Source organism: Centruroides vittatus, unplaced genomic scaffold (genome assembly GCF_030686945.1).
Source record: "Centruroides vittatus isolate TY-2023 unplaced genomic scaffold, ASM3068694v2 contig_393, whole genome shotgun sequence".
NCBI lineage: Eukaryota > Metazoa > Arthropoda > Arachnida > Scorpiones > Buthidae > Centruroides > Centruroides vittatus.
Genome location: NW_027122209.1, coordinates 2,056,812 through 2,070,974, shown reverse-complemented (window position 1 = coordinate 2,070,974; position 14,163 = coordinate 2,056,812). Strand labels below are relative to the sequence as shown.

At 29.6% G+C, this 14,163-nt stretch overlaps 1 protein-coding gene across 5 annotated transcripts in view; it reads left to right on the top strand.

The window, feature by feature from the left end:
- The window catches only part of Tlk (Tousled-like kinase), a 179,509-nt gene that overhangs the window by 127,966 nt on the left and 37,380 nt on the right, over positions 1-14,163 (top strand). For all 5 annotated transcript variants that reach the window (XM_067271301.1, XM_067271299.1, XM_067271300.1 and 2 more), the window contains 5 exons: positions 5,759-5,813; positions 7,219-7,271; positions 8,717-8,938; positions 11,493-11,603; positions 13,299-13,435. In XM_067271301.1, the coding sequence (XP_067127402.1) occupies positions 5,759-5,813; positions 7,219-7,271; positions 8,717-8,938; positions 11,493-11,603; positions 13,299-13,435 (578 nt within the window). The remainder of the gene's footprint in view (positions 1-5,758; positions 5,814-7,218; positions 7,272-8,716; positions 8,939-11,492; positions 11,604-13,298; positions 13,436-14,163) is intronic.

Here is a 14,163-nt window from a genome sequence, read left to right as displayed (position 1 = left end):
ACAAAACATTTAAATTCTTGAAGATTTTAGCTCCCAGGTTCTTTTATGTAAATAAGCATTTATGGTTGTTGTGAGTTACAGACTGCTAAGTCATTATATTATACATAGGCAACAAACATCTGTGATGTCATGACTACCAATAGAAGTCTTATACAATTGACACAAACTTTTGTGTCAATTGTATAAGACTTATATTATATCATTTTTAATGACATAAAGTCATCAAAAATGACATCAGAGCAGAAAATCACTATGTTATACAAGTGACTATGAAAATAAAAAAATTGTAAGTGGTCATATATGTAAGACAGTGATTTTCCAAAAAAGGTCATGCAGCCAGTCTGTGATAAGTGGAAAAAGATTTTTAACTGAATTTTTACAGTTACATGAATAGCATGTAACTGTAAAAATAAGGAAGCATAGCTAAATAAGTCAATTTAGTGAAAAATGAAATGAAAAAGTAGTAGTTGCAGAAAATAGCTACAGCTACAAGTGATTGTGGTTTAATGATACTAGTTGTGTTCATGCAGATTGTTCACACATATATAAAACAAAATATTGAATACAAAAATTAAATTACTGTATTTGGAAAATTATTATGACTGGAAACTCGGCAAGGAATTAGAAGTTAAAGACGTGAAGAAAATCCAGAAAAGGTCATGCAGCCAGCCTGTGTTCAAGCACAAATTCAGGAACTGCCAGTGTTTAATAGTTTTATATACTTGTTTTATGTTTTTTAATTCTATGTCAATAGTTAATGATTGCTTTCCAGGCATTGCTGTCATAATGGAATTTATATTTAATTTAATAATACTTTTTAATTTTTGTTTGATTTTAAAAAACATGATGATTTTATGTTGAAGAACACACACATTCTTCCAAATCAAACCATTTAATGCAGAAAGTGAGTACTGTGAAATCATTACAAGAACTTAATCAAAAACATTTGAGAAATAAACTTTTACTACACCTTAAACAAAATCATTAGTATTCAAATTGAGATTTTTCTTCATTTTTTGAATTGTAAATTTTCTGAAGGTCAATGTAAGAAGATTGAAAGCATTCAAGAAAAATTTTTACTGCACTGTAAAGGTAGTCATACTGTAGTTAATGTTTAATATTAATATGAAAAGAGAAAATAAGTGATTTTCAGAGAGTATGATAAAATAGGTAAACTTTAGGTACTTATTAATAGAATAGGCATTTTAAGGCACTATTACTTTTTTGTTATATTAATTAGTGTCCTCTGATATACGTTTTGATATAAAATTGAACCAAATAGAAAAAGTAGGTGTTTAGCGTAATGTCCTAGCTTTAATGATATATTTTGTTTGTGATGCATGAAGTGAATATTTTTTAGTTTGTTAGGAGACATGGGATTGGTCTGTATTATGTAAGGTCTTTGATGTCATTTTTGGACTTCATGTATGGTGTATGTAAGAAATTTTGATATGCTTTTTGGGTTGTTGATTGTGTATGTAGAATGTTTGACTATTTCTTGATGCAGGGATGTAAATTTTTTGTACAAGAAATTGTGAATATTTTCTGCATCAGGTATTGTGTATCAGTATGTGTTCCTTGTACTGCATGTTTGATTTGTATATGTTTATTTTAACCACAGGGCATGATTGAAGTCTTGTGTATGTTTTATTTTTTCTCTTTGATCTAGTTTTCCAATTTTGTGTGATTGGATAGAACCAAAATGCAGACCAATAGTTTGTGAATTGTTTTTCTCTTTGCATGCCATTATGCTATGATTGTGTAGGGAGTTTGGTACGTAGTTGTCTGTAGAAAAGTGACTTGTTGTTTATGAATAATTTATTTTATTGTTTTTGTAGATATAGGTTTGTATCATTTTAGTCTTTGCAACTTGGTTGCTAGTTTTTGTTTGAGTATGTTAATGTCCTGTGTTGTGTAATGTATCCTATTTATTGTATTACTTGTGCTGTATGTTTCAGTTTTCCTGAATATTTGCCTAATCCCTGTCATTAAGTTTAGTATTTTGTTTAGTGTATTATGTCAACCGCCTAATTATTGTAATTTTATTTATTTGTGTTTCTAGTCTTTATGGTAGGCAGCAGGACCAGATTAACCCACTTTGGGGCCCTAGACATTTTCTTCTTACCGGGCCCCCTCCTTCTCCCACAAGAAATAGAGCACACAAAAAATATAAAACAATAAATAAAACAAAACTAGATAATGTGAAAAACTAAAATAAATCTTAAATTTTTATTAATAAAAAATATTTAATATATAACAATAAATTTTAGTTTTTCTAGAAAAGTTTGCACAGTTTGTTTATAAATTTTAAAAAATTGAAATTTATTTTATTAAATGCCTAACAAAAGTTGTTATACAATAATAATATTACCTTAAAATATTAATTGTTTAATTTAACCTTTTTGGTTATTATTTAAATAATATAATATATTACCCATGAAAGGTAAATTGAATAATGAAAAAGATAATTTAAATAAAAGCCAAGATAGTTTAAAAAAAGTAAGTATATAAATATGAATAAACTTTATTTAAAAATTCAGAAAAGTAAACTATCTTATTTACAAATCTTTTCAAAATAGACAGTTTGACCAGGCCCTTCAAAAAACCGGGCCCTAGACATTTGTCTCATTTGTCTATGTGATGATCTGGCCTGGTAGGCAGGCTTGTGATTTGTCTGTCTTTATTGTGTTTATGTTTGTACTGAAAGACTATTATGTAGCTAAAGTCAATGCACCAGTATAAACTAATTATGTATGAAAGTTTTGATTATAATTGTTTGTATTTTGGTGATGTGTATTTAAATCATGTGTAAGATTTTTTCTACTTATTTTGATGTGTGTATTTTGAGTGTTCTCAATCTGTGTGAATTCTAATTTTGTGTCTATAGTGTCATTTGTAATTATTGCATTTAATGTAAAGTGTAAACAAAAGTGGAAAAATGTCAAAAACTCATACAAAAGACAGTTTTTTTTTTCTGATCAACAATCATCTGCTCTGTAATAGTGAGTTGTGGATATTTTTGTGTGAATTTGTCATAGTGTCTGTCTATATGCTGTCATGTCTGTTTTCAGTTTTATGATAACAAAGTATGGTTAATGTATTGTAAGTATAAGTTTGCATGATGAATTGTAAATATGGATGATAAAATTGTTCATGTCTTTTACCCTCTTTATCTGTTGGTATTAATTTTAGGCTTTGGTCGACAATTGTTGGATTATCACTAAAGCACTTCAGTTGAGTTGCTGTGTGTTGTCCATTGGATGTGAGTGAGGGAGTGAATATTTGTAATGCAGTAGTTATACTTGAGCCAGTGCTGCATTTACCATTGAGTGGCTAAGGGAAATTGTGGCAGAATTTTTGAATATTAGTTCCTGCCTAACCCCGTAAATGCAGGCCTTGTTAGTCTGGTGATGTTTGAGATGGTATTATTCTGAGAATGTGTCACAACATCCTGTTTTTTCCACAAAGTGGGATTTTTTTATATCCATAAAGCCAGGTTTTTTAAATTTTAAACTTTTTCTGCCCTGTGATCATTAAGAGGATGTTCTTAGTAAGCCCAGAATGGGACAAATGGATGGTAAGAGATGAGCCTGACATATCCAAGTAGACTACTCTTGAAAAATTTCTGGAGTTTTTTTACCTGTCTGAATCTGTCACTTTTACTACTTGACTATCTGGTTGTTGAGCCAGGTATTTATAAATCAGTAACTTCTAATGAGGGGAATGGGCAATGTTTAGCATCTGTTTACTGTAGGGAGTCAGACTGTGTAGGTGACTGTTCTCTCTTCATATTTTTTTTCATATATTTTTCTAGCTATAAACCATAAAGCAATTATTGTAGTAGCATAAGATTCTGTAAGTATTGCTGTACAGTTTATTGGAGATAATGGTTCTTTACTTTGACTAGATAGAAACAATTGAGAGCATTTATTTTATTGGATAAATCAAACAGAAATAAATGATAGGATAAAATTTTCTTTATTTGGTACTCTTTGGCCAGGAGAAAATTCTCTGGGCTTGCTTAGCATGCACTGCATGCTTAAGAGAAAGTTTTGACTGTCAATATACTTTTTATATGAGAACAAATATGCCAATAATAATTTATTCTAATGTGTAAACTCTTTTATCATTTGTGTTTGCTTTTACATTGGCAGCTAGTAGCTAGCCATTTTAAGTCAGTGCGATGATTGTGGGAACTCAATCACTTGCTTGTTTGGAGGTTTGCCATGGCAAACAAGTGCACACACATGACATCATTTGAAGCATTTAACATGGCCAGATTGTATCGAAAGCTTGCAGTACCCAGTCAGTGTACATGTGTTATGTACAGGGACAGATCTACGTAGAGATTAATAGGGCTTAAGCCCTGGGCTCCCAGGGTCAAGGGCCCAGAAAATTTGAATTATTATTATAAATTTTTAATAATTTATAAATTTTTATTAAATTTTTAATTTTTTAATATATTTCATGTGTAGATATAATGGGCTTTATAATAATCCATACTTTTTTATTCATGCCAAATAATGTTTCTGCCTATTGTTTAGTGCCTATTAGTGTTAATGCTAAAGTGAAATTTTTTAACACCAAACTCAGTGAATTTTCTTCCAGAAGCCTATTATTCTTATTATAACTTTCAGCATGCCCAAAAATTTTGGTCAGGATTCACCCTTGTCTTTGGCACATATGAAGTTTAGGAATATTGGTTTTTCAGTATTGTTTTTTAAATTATTTTGTAATTACACCTAAAATAATTTGATAACTGAAGTGAAACAAAAAAACATCACTTTAAGATTTTAGGTATACATTCTAAACTTCATACTCATGAGTTTCATGCTTTTAACAGTTACTCCAGAAGTGTTGGATATACAATGTTGTCTATTATGTGAAGGTTTCATCTTTATTTTGTAGTTTTGTATGTTAACTTGAAACAAAAAATGTTTTGTGCTTGCACAAAATTCCATGTATCACCATTTTAATGTATTTTTATTATCTGGCACAAAAAAAAAGTAGTTCATATTTAGTGATTATTTTAAGTATATTTCTCAATTGTCACAGTTCTTCAAATCAAAATGATAGCACTTTTGTGATTATGGCCAAGGAATATGGCATTGTTTTGGGAGCAGACAATGAGGGTAACTCTCAATAACAATGTGAATACTCCAAAAAATGCTAGAGTTGATGAAATAATTGGTGAAACTAATGAATCTCAGTTAAAATATTTTCAAAAACACAAAATAAGCTAGTAATAAATGGAATGTATCATTGAATCAATTTAAATAAACTCAGCACATGCACAAAAAGTTCTTGGTTTCAAGATAGCAGATGGTGACTATAGTAATTTTCTACAAGGTTTACATCAGTGAGGATCATACTTTATTGTGAGATATCAACACTAAATTACGGTGCTATTATACATACATATTTAAATTTATTGATATTTTTAATATTGTGAATTTGCATTAGGAGATTATTCAGAAAATAACTACCTAATGAATCACTTGAGAAATTTAACATTCATAATATCATTATTTCAATTGTAAAAGATAATTTGTCTGAAATTACAAATGGAAATTAACAGATGAAAAAATTATGACTAAAATTTAGACAAATACATGATTTTTTAAGTAACAATTAGAGGACACTTAAAGTTAAAAGTACTAAATTATTTTAATATAGTCAAATCTTATTTATAATAATGTAATGTAAAAGAGAATTACACAAATAAAATATTTTACAAAAGTTTGGTAATTTTTTTCAGACTCCAGAAAAAAATACGCAGCATAGGAAAAGAAAACGGAAAGAAGACGGAACAGGTATTCTGGTTCTTAATTAATTGTCAATATGTTTTATTAAAATAATTATGACTATTTTAAAAATTTTGCTACATTTAATTATTTATTAAAATTATATTTATAATTTCCATTAGCAATGGGAGTAAATTATAATTTGAAATCTAAAAAAGAAAATAGAATATTTGTGGTTTTATGTAATCTGATTTTTACATAAGACTTGATCATATTTTTCTTATTGAAATAAATAATGATACCCAAAAGGATGTTTTCTTTAACATTTTTTAATAACTGGTTTTGTTAGATCTGAATAATTATATCTTTTAGTCCCAGTTTAACTGGCATGATAGTCAATTTGTGAAAATACAGTGTATATATATTACAATCCAAGAATTTTTTTTTTAATCCAGCAGAATAATATAAATACATTTGCCTAATTTTTTATCAATCATCTTCAGGTTTTAACTTTAGAACATAAACTATATGGAATGTTACTTTCTGGAATATCACATGGCAATGCTTTTCCTTATTCAATTGATTCAATTTAATATTTAAATGTAATAATACAGAACACAAAATTAACTGACAAGTAAACTAGTAAATGTGCAGTACTACAAATGTAAATAAAGTATAGAAAAAATATTTGAAGTAAATAATGATAGTTTTTAATATTCAAATATGAAATAAAAATGGTCATTGTTGGGGATCTTACATGTTCACAATACATCGTCCATGCATTCGATAATTCATTAACGTTATGATGATTTATGCAGCTACCTGCTGTATTATATTTATAAATCTCAATGATTTCTTTTGCTTGCTAATATTAGGATCTTCCTATATTGCAAGTGTAGAGTGCCATAGTGTTGCATTTCTTCATGGCATCATACTGTTTTTTGAATCTTGTTCTGAAGTGTCTGGATATGTACAGAGTACTTTCTGCATTTGTATTGCAAGAGGACATGAGATGAGGCTGGTATAATCAGACCCATTGAGGATCCTGTGATTAGCAGATAGATAGAAAACATTGTGATTTACAAACATACCATAACAGTCAACTACATAAATCACAAATGCCACTTGACATTCCATATAGTTTGTGTTCTGAAATTAGAATCTGAAGATGTTTGTTCTGCTAGATTAAAAAAATATTTTTGGATTGTAATATCAACTGAATTTAGTTTGCTTGCTTGTAAACTTTTCTGGATTATACATATATGAGATAATATGAAATCACTTTTTACTTACTATTATTGTCTGCCTTATTATTTTTACATACAGGATAGTTATTACTGTTGAATGGCTATGAGTTAAATAACATGAATAAATGAATATTTATTAAATAAATATTAATAAAATAGTAATTTTTGTTTTAATATTAACTTTATTTTTAATATCATCTACTTACTTTATATTATTTTAATATTAGTGAAAAATCAACCCAGAGCAGAACCGACAAAAAAAATCAATGACTATTTCAAGGTATGATAGTTTCTTTAAATTATTAATTTAGTTTGAAACAAGTAGTTTTTTTATTTAAAAAATAATAATAATAATAATTAATATAAGAATGTTGGATTACTGACAAATGTATTAAAATAAAAGAGTTTCAGAGATTATATTCAGAGGAATTGTTTTCAAATTATTTAATATTATTTGGAAAAAATAAGTATTTAATATTAAGGACAGATAAACTTAAATGAATGCTTTGACACACACACACACACCTTATGCTTTTGAGAACCAATATTTATTGTCTTACAAACGTTTTCAACCTGATCTACAGGCCATCGTCAGGTACTTTGAATTTTTCTGGAATGTTTTTTGTATTGATTCCAGGTTCAAACAATTATGTGAAAAGAAATTCAAATTTTTTAAATTTTCATATCTGTTCAAACAATTTGTTTAAATAACAAATATATATAAAAATGTTAAATTGAACTAATTAAAATACATGTATTCAAGTAAAGTAAAATAAAATAAATAAAAAATACAAATTCGAAAGCTTCATCAGGGCAACAGACATCTTGAAGTCCACCAGGTAACCGACCCTCCTGGTATCAATCAACTCGGGCTTGGCATCTGTGAAAGTTTGCTCTGGGACTGTGTGTCTCTGGCTGCCCCTAATATTGTCTGTGCATCACGGTATTGTTAAGGGTCAGTTCGCCTGGTTTCGGGCTGTTTTTTGTACATCCGGTTGTTCTCTTTCGTTCCCTCCCAAGGCATGGAGGATTTGTTTGTCTTTTCTGCAATCGGGTTGTACATTCGCACGTATATGTTTATTGAACTCCAAGGCAAGTCAACCGTAATGGAGGTCTTACTGCCTCAATACGAAGGCAGTTATTCTGTATACCAGAGTATTTTGGCTATTTGTACTTGTTTGTATTTAATAAATGGCACTTGGCAGGTGCTCTGAGATGTCATATTTCACACTTTCCTATCTACCTTTCTATTCTCTTTACTCTTCTCACTTCTACTATAACTCTTAATCTTTCATTTTCCAAGGCTATCCTTTTTGGTGGAGGCCTTCTAATCCTTTAGTAAATGTAAATGCCTTTCTTTTTAAATAGATCTTTCACAATATAGATTATGAAGAAACAGACAAAAAAATTAATGATTTTCAAATATGAAAATGAAATATACACAGTATAATACAGACTAATTCAGATGGTCTAAATTTTAAATCTGTAAATATATAATAAATATATTGGAGAATTCTCAATCACCAATAATACATATGAAATAAAAACATGAAAAGACAGTTAAATGCACGACGTTGTATTGTAGAATTAAGTAATAAATTATGTTTAAATTGAAAATGTAAAAGTTTTACAGAATTTTGTATATAAAATATTTCATTAGATTGTAGGATTTAAGATACACAATTGCATATATTTGATTAAAATTATTGACTTATTAATTTATAGTATCCTCAGTCACCACAAGGAAATCCCCTTGGTTCTCCTATTCCTGCTTCCATCAACAGTGGTTTAGAATATAGTCTTATTGCACCATTACAGCGACCCATGGTTCAAGTTACAAGTCGGCAAATTCAAACCGACTTAACTATAAATAAAATCAAAGAGTTAGAAAATAAGTCAGCATTGGATTTAGAAATGAGAGATAATAGAATAGATGAGTTACAAAGGGTAAGCTAATAATAATTTTGAGACATTTTTACAAATATAAAAATATTTTAAAACTACTTAAGGATACTAAAATATGATTTACTAATTACAAATATATTTGAGTATAATTATTAATTATTTTACAACAGATCTCATTTAAAAGATCTAATCTTTCTGCTCATCTTCTAGTAGAATTACAATTAGTATTTTTTTCACTAACATATTTGTTAGTAGTTTCATGTTTAATACCATTCTGATAAGAAATTTTTTCAGATTTTTGTCTGGATATTTTTCTACATTGTCTGTCTTAAGTATTTTAATAGTTTTGTTATTTTGATTTTCTGCACAAATTTAAAATTTATAAAACTTTAAAATAAAAGCACCAACTATCATATTCCATAACCTGAAGGTGGCAGTTGAAAATGTTGTTCTTATAATAAATTTGTTCATTTCAACTGGATTATAGGTGATAGTTGGTGCTTTATTGTAATCTCATTCAGTTTTGCAGTATCTTTTCTTTAAAATTTTTGTTTTATACTCTTTAAAAGTGAAATTGCAACACCACAAAGGAATACACATAGCCACATGCAAGTTGCTGGATCGGTGGCAGTGACAGAGATATGCAAGTGTTTGCATACACATTGGGTCATGTGGTATCCAGTTTCAGGCTATAACAATCAACAGATAGCTTTGGTCATAAATGCTATCAGCATGATTTGCAGCTTTGAACTTTCAAAGAATCATAGAAAATGCTTTGGAGATGACAGTGAGCTGAATATCACCAGGTAATGGCTGGGGAATGAGACCATATCCTGGAGCTGCACAACCTCAGTTTGTTAATGCACACAGTTTCCATGTGTTGGGCACAAAGTGAGTACCATCTAGCTATGTGTGACATGATGGGACACAGGAACGCCTGCAAACACACTGAAGAGGGAGGGGATTGTACTGGTGCACGACAGCACACAGACTTGCAGATTTGCCAAACAGCTCATCAGGATTTGTTTGCCTCAGCATGTGACATTTGAAGCTGCCTGTTGTTGTCAATAGGTGCATCTGTGTTCACCTAAACTATTTGTATCAAGTTGCATGAAGTTGGGATGCATGCATGGCAACCAGCAGTGGGGTTACCATTAATCACTTGACACAGGACTGTACACCTGCATAGTGTCATTGTCATCACAACTGGACTATTGAATGGCACCACATATTGTTTACAGATGAATCCAGCTTCTATTTTGGATGAATGATGGATGTGGATTGGTGAAGAGCTGACACATATAGTTTTGACACACTTGGCATCATCATCTTGGGAGGCATTATGTTTGATCAGCAGACAAGTTCAAGTTCAAGTTCTTTATTGCCATACTAAGGTACAAGCCCAGTACCGCATAAGCACAACCGGTTGATCAGCAGACAGTCCTGATGCATATTTCCAGTACTCTGAAAGCAGACTAGTACATCACATGAATTGTGGGGCTTGTGGTTTGGTCACTGGTGCAGGCCACATCCTACACAGTGTTCCAGCAAGGCAATGCCCAACTGCATGTCACACACAAACTCTCACTAGCCTGAATGGAATTTATTTCCTTCCCTGGTCAGCAGCCTCACTAGATCTCTCTCCCATCAAACATTTGTGGGATGTCATCTGATGTGAGGTGCACTGGGAACCACCATCACATACCATAGACAGTATAAATGCCACAGGGGACATAACTTGGCATAACTGCCATAGTGAATTGAATAGTTGCCTGACATAACTCAGGCAACTATTAATTACCTCATTGATATTGTGCCTCATCGTATAGTGGCCTACATAGCTGTCCATGGGGAGCCATACTCATTACTGAATAAACAAATATCTGTTGCATATCTCTATCAAATCTACCAGTCTTGCAATGTGGATGTGTGTATGCACATTGCAAGAATGGTGTTGCAATTTCACTTTTGAGGAGTGTAGGAAATTTATTAATTTAAAAAAAAAAAAAAATTATATATGTAACAGCTAATTAAGCATTACATACTCATTGCTTTCACTTCTATTGAACCACACAAGACACTGTACATCAACTTCAAAACTTCGTCTATATATTTAGATTTTTATCTTTTCTTGACTGAGTTAACTACTTGTTTAGTTTTGACATTATCAATGCAAAGATTTTAATCAATATTATTTGCTTCGAAATCAATATCTATTGTCATGACTTAATTTCTTTCATACTTTTTTCATTTAAATCTAATTTCCTGTGCCATAGTTCTTTATTTTATACTGTCTTATCTGTCTTGCTTTTATAATCTGGCAAGAATTTAAATGCAAGTCAATTATAAAATTATGCTCACAAAATTGTTGACATAAATACTATATGTTGACAAAAATATCTATAAATGTTCTATACCTAAGTGATAAATTATTCTTGTTAAAAAAAACTGTAGTAATTAAATATAATTGTTTATAAAATGTGATTTATGGTAACTTTTGAGGAAAATACTATTTACTAATTATCATATACATTTATTTTTTGTTTAATAATCTCAGGATAATTTACTAATTTTAAGAGGTTTGTTCCTATTGCAGGCTAGTGAAGAATTAAAACGTCAGATTCAAGCTCAACAAAAATTAATAGAAAAGCAAAAAGAACAACTAGCTAAGTGTTTAGATGTTACTAAACAACTTTTAATTGAAAAGGTAATTTAATTAACTGTCATCTGTTTAGTAATATAAATTGTATACATTTTTTATTAATGAGAACAATACTTTATGCACCTTCACTTTTAATGAATTTAACATCTAATGATCATTGATGCATTAATTTCATCAATGATTTTGATGAATTTAATGCATCTGTCATACGACATAAAAATACAGTAAAAATTTTAGACAGAAAATAGAACCTGAATATATCAGAAATCTGCCTAAATGGAAAAAATTCTTTGGAAAAAGAGTGATTTTCTGTATTAAATTTTATTATAAGCCAGAAACTTGTCAAATGCAGAATAAGACATTTTTGGTTACAAAGAACCTAACCTGGATAAAGCAGAAAATTAAGATTTCACTTGTAGACAAATAAACAATATTGGTTCCAGGTATGATGGTTATCAAAAAGCTTGACAAAGTTGTATTCTGAGAATAATTTTGAGCCTTGTCAGAGAAACAAAGGATATAAGGACACAAAATCTATCTGTTAAGTATTAGTCTTTGATAGAATTAACTAGAGATAGAATCAATTACTTTTAAGAATCTAGAACTTTCAAGAAATCAAATGAATTGTTGAGAACAAGCAATGAATATACGAGGGTCATTCTAAAAGAAAAGAACGTTTTGATCTGAGGAGCCATGCAGTTTCTCCCACCACCCCCCACTGCCACGTCACGGACCTTCCGTTTTTTCACGCCAGTCTGATGCTAACAGCGAGCTGCAATGATCATTTACTGTTTATAGTGTAACTTTGAAATGTGTGACAAAATTAAAGATCCCGTGAAGCGTGAGGTTTGTAGTGTAGTACAGTTTTTGAATGTGAAAAAAGTCCGCCCTATCAAAATTTACAGACAGATAACAGAGGTATATCTGTCTGTAAATTTTCACCGACTACGCTGTGCCATTCAAAACAAACGGCAGGAATTGTTGAAAGAACCCGTTAATGACTGGTTCAAGAACTTGGCAGTAACTAAGTGTGCAAAAGGCATAGAAAAGGTTGTGATATGCTTTGACAAATGTTTAAATTTGTATGGTGACTACGTAGAAAAATAGCTAAGATTTCATGTGTTGTAAAATAAGTTTTGTTTCATTATCTTAAATAAAAATATCTAGAGAAACAAACATTCTTTACTTTTAGAATGACCTTTGTAATTTGTGAAAACAATGAGAATAAGGTAACATATGCTACCACTTTGCTTTGTTCAGAATAGTTAATGACTAATATTTGAAAATAAGTTGATTCACTTTGTTGGTTTTTAAAAAGATTAAAGTAAACAGTTAATTAAAGTATTAAAATTCCTTGAGAAGGCAGATATATTTGGTCTTTGTATTACTGTAATGCAGTTAGAATTTCTGGAAAACAGCAGATTGTTAAAATAGAGAAAAATTTAAAGGAACGAATTTTGATTGTGGTGTTTGCATAGTGTTGATACCAGATGAAATTTAATTTTTCTTTTTGAATTTAAAATGTTGCAGAATATTTATTATAATTTGACTTTTTTCCTTTTATCTATAAAATTTGATTATGTTTTTTCCTGTTGATGGACTGAAGAACTTTTCAAGCACTTAGAAATATGCTATTTAATTTGTATTTGTACTCCAATAAAGCAGTTTTTTATGCTTTATTTAATATTTTTGGAGTGTTTATAATTATTGTCATATTTTAATTTTGTTTATCTTTTTCAGTCAACGATGGAAAAAAAAGCAGCGAGACAAAAATGTATGCAAAATCGGCTAAGGTTAGGTCAATTCATAACACAACGGCAGGGAGCTTCTTTTGTGGAAAATTGGGTTGATGGCTATGCATTCACGGAGTTAATTAAGTAAGTTTTTTCTGCAAATATTTCATTAATATTAATAATAATGATAATAATAATTCTCTTGAAATTACCATATTGTCAAGTTGAGAGAATATAAAAGAGTAGAGTGATATACACAAAGAGTTACAATAGATAAAAAAGAATCATAGATAAATAATGATAGAAACAAATTTCATTTTAAAATTATTTATGTTCTATTGATATGTTTATATATACAGGGTGTCCCAAAAAGATGTACTCACTCTTTGATTGTCAAATATATAAATATTTTTTTGTAAATAGACGTGTCTTGACAAACACACAGTCCTAAGAAGTTAAATCAATAAACAAATAAATAAATACATTAATTTAAAACCTATTACTAAATTAAAAAAAACATATTATTAATCATCTATCAAAGAGTGAGTACATCTTTTGGGACACTCTGTATATGTATATATATGTATATAGCCTGATGATGATTGAGTTATTTACTGAAAATGCTTGCTTTTTAGTATCATTTTGTCTTTATTGAAGTAACAGTAAAAGACAGTTGTCTTTTGTTTTATATATGAGAGAGCTTTGTAATTCAAGTAAATGATGCAGTAATGCTGGTGGAAGCTTAAGCTTCTGTTAGGATTGCCATTACTATTAAAGTGTAGAAAAGTGAAACTACAAGTGAAAACATTTGATATTATTTAAATGTAAAAAAATTTTTGATTTAATAAAATATGCAAAAGTAAAAATTTTAT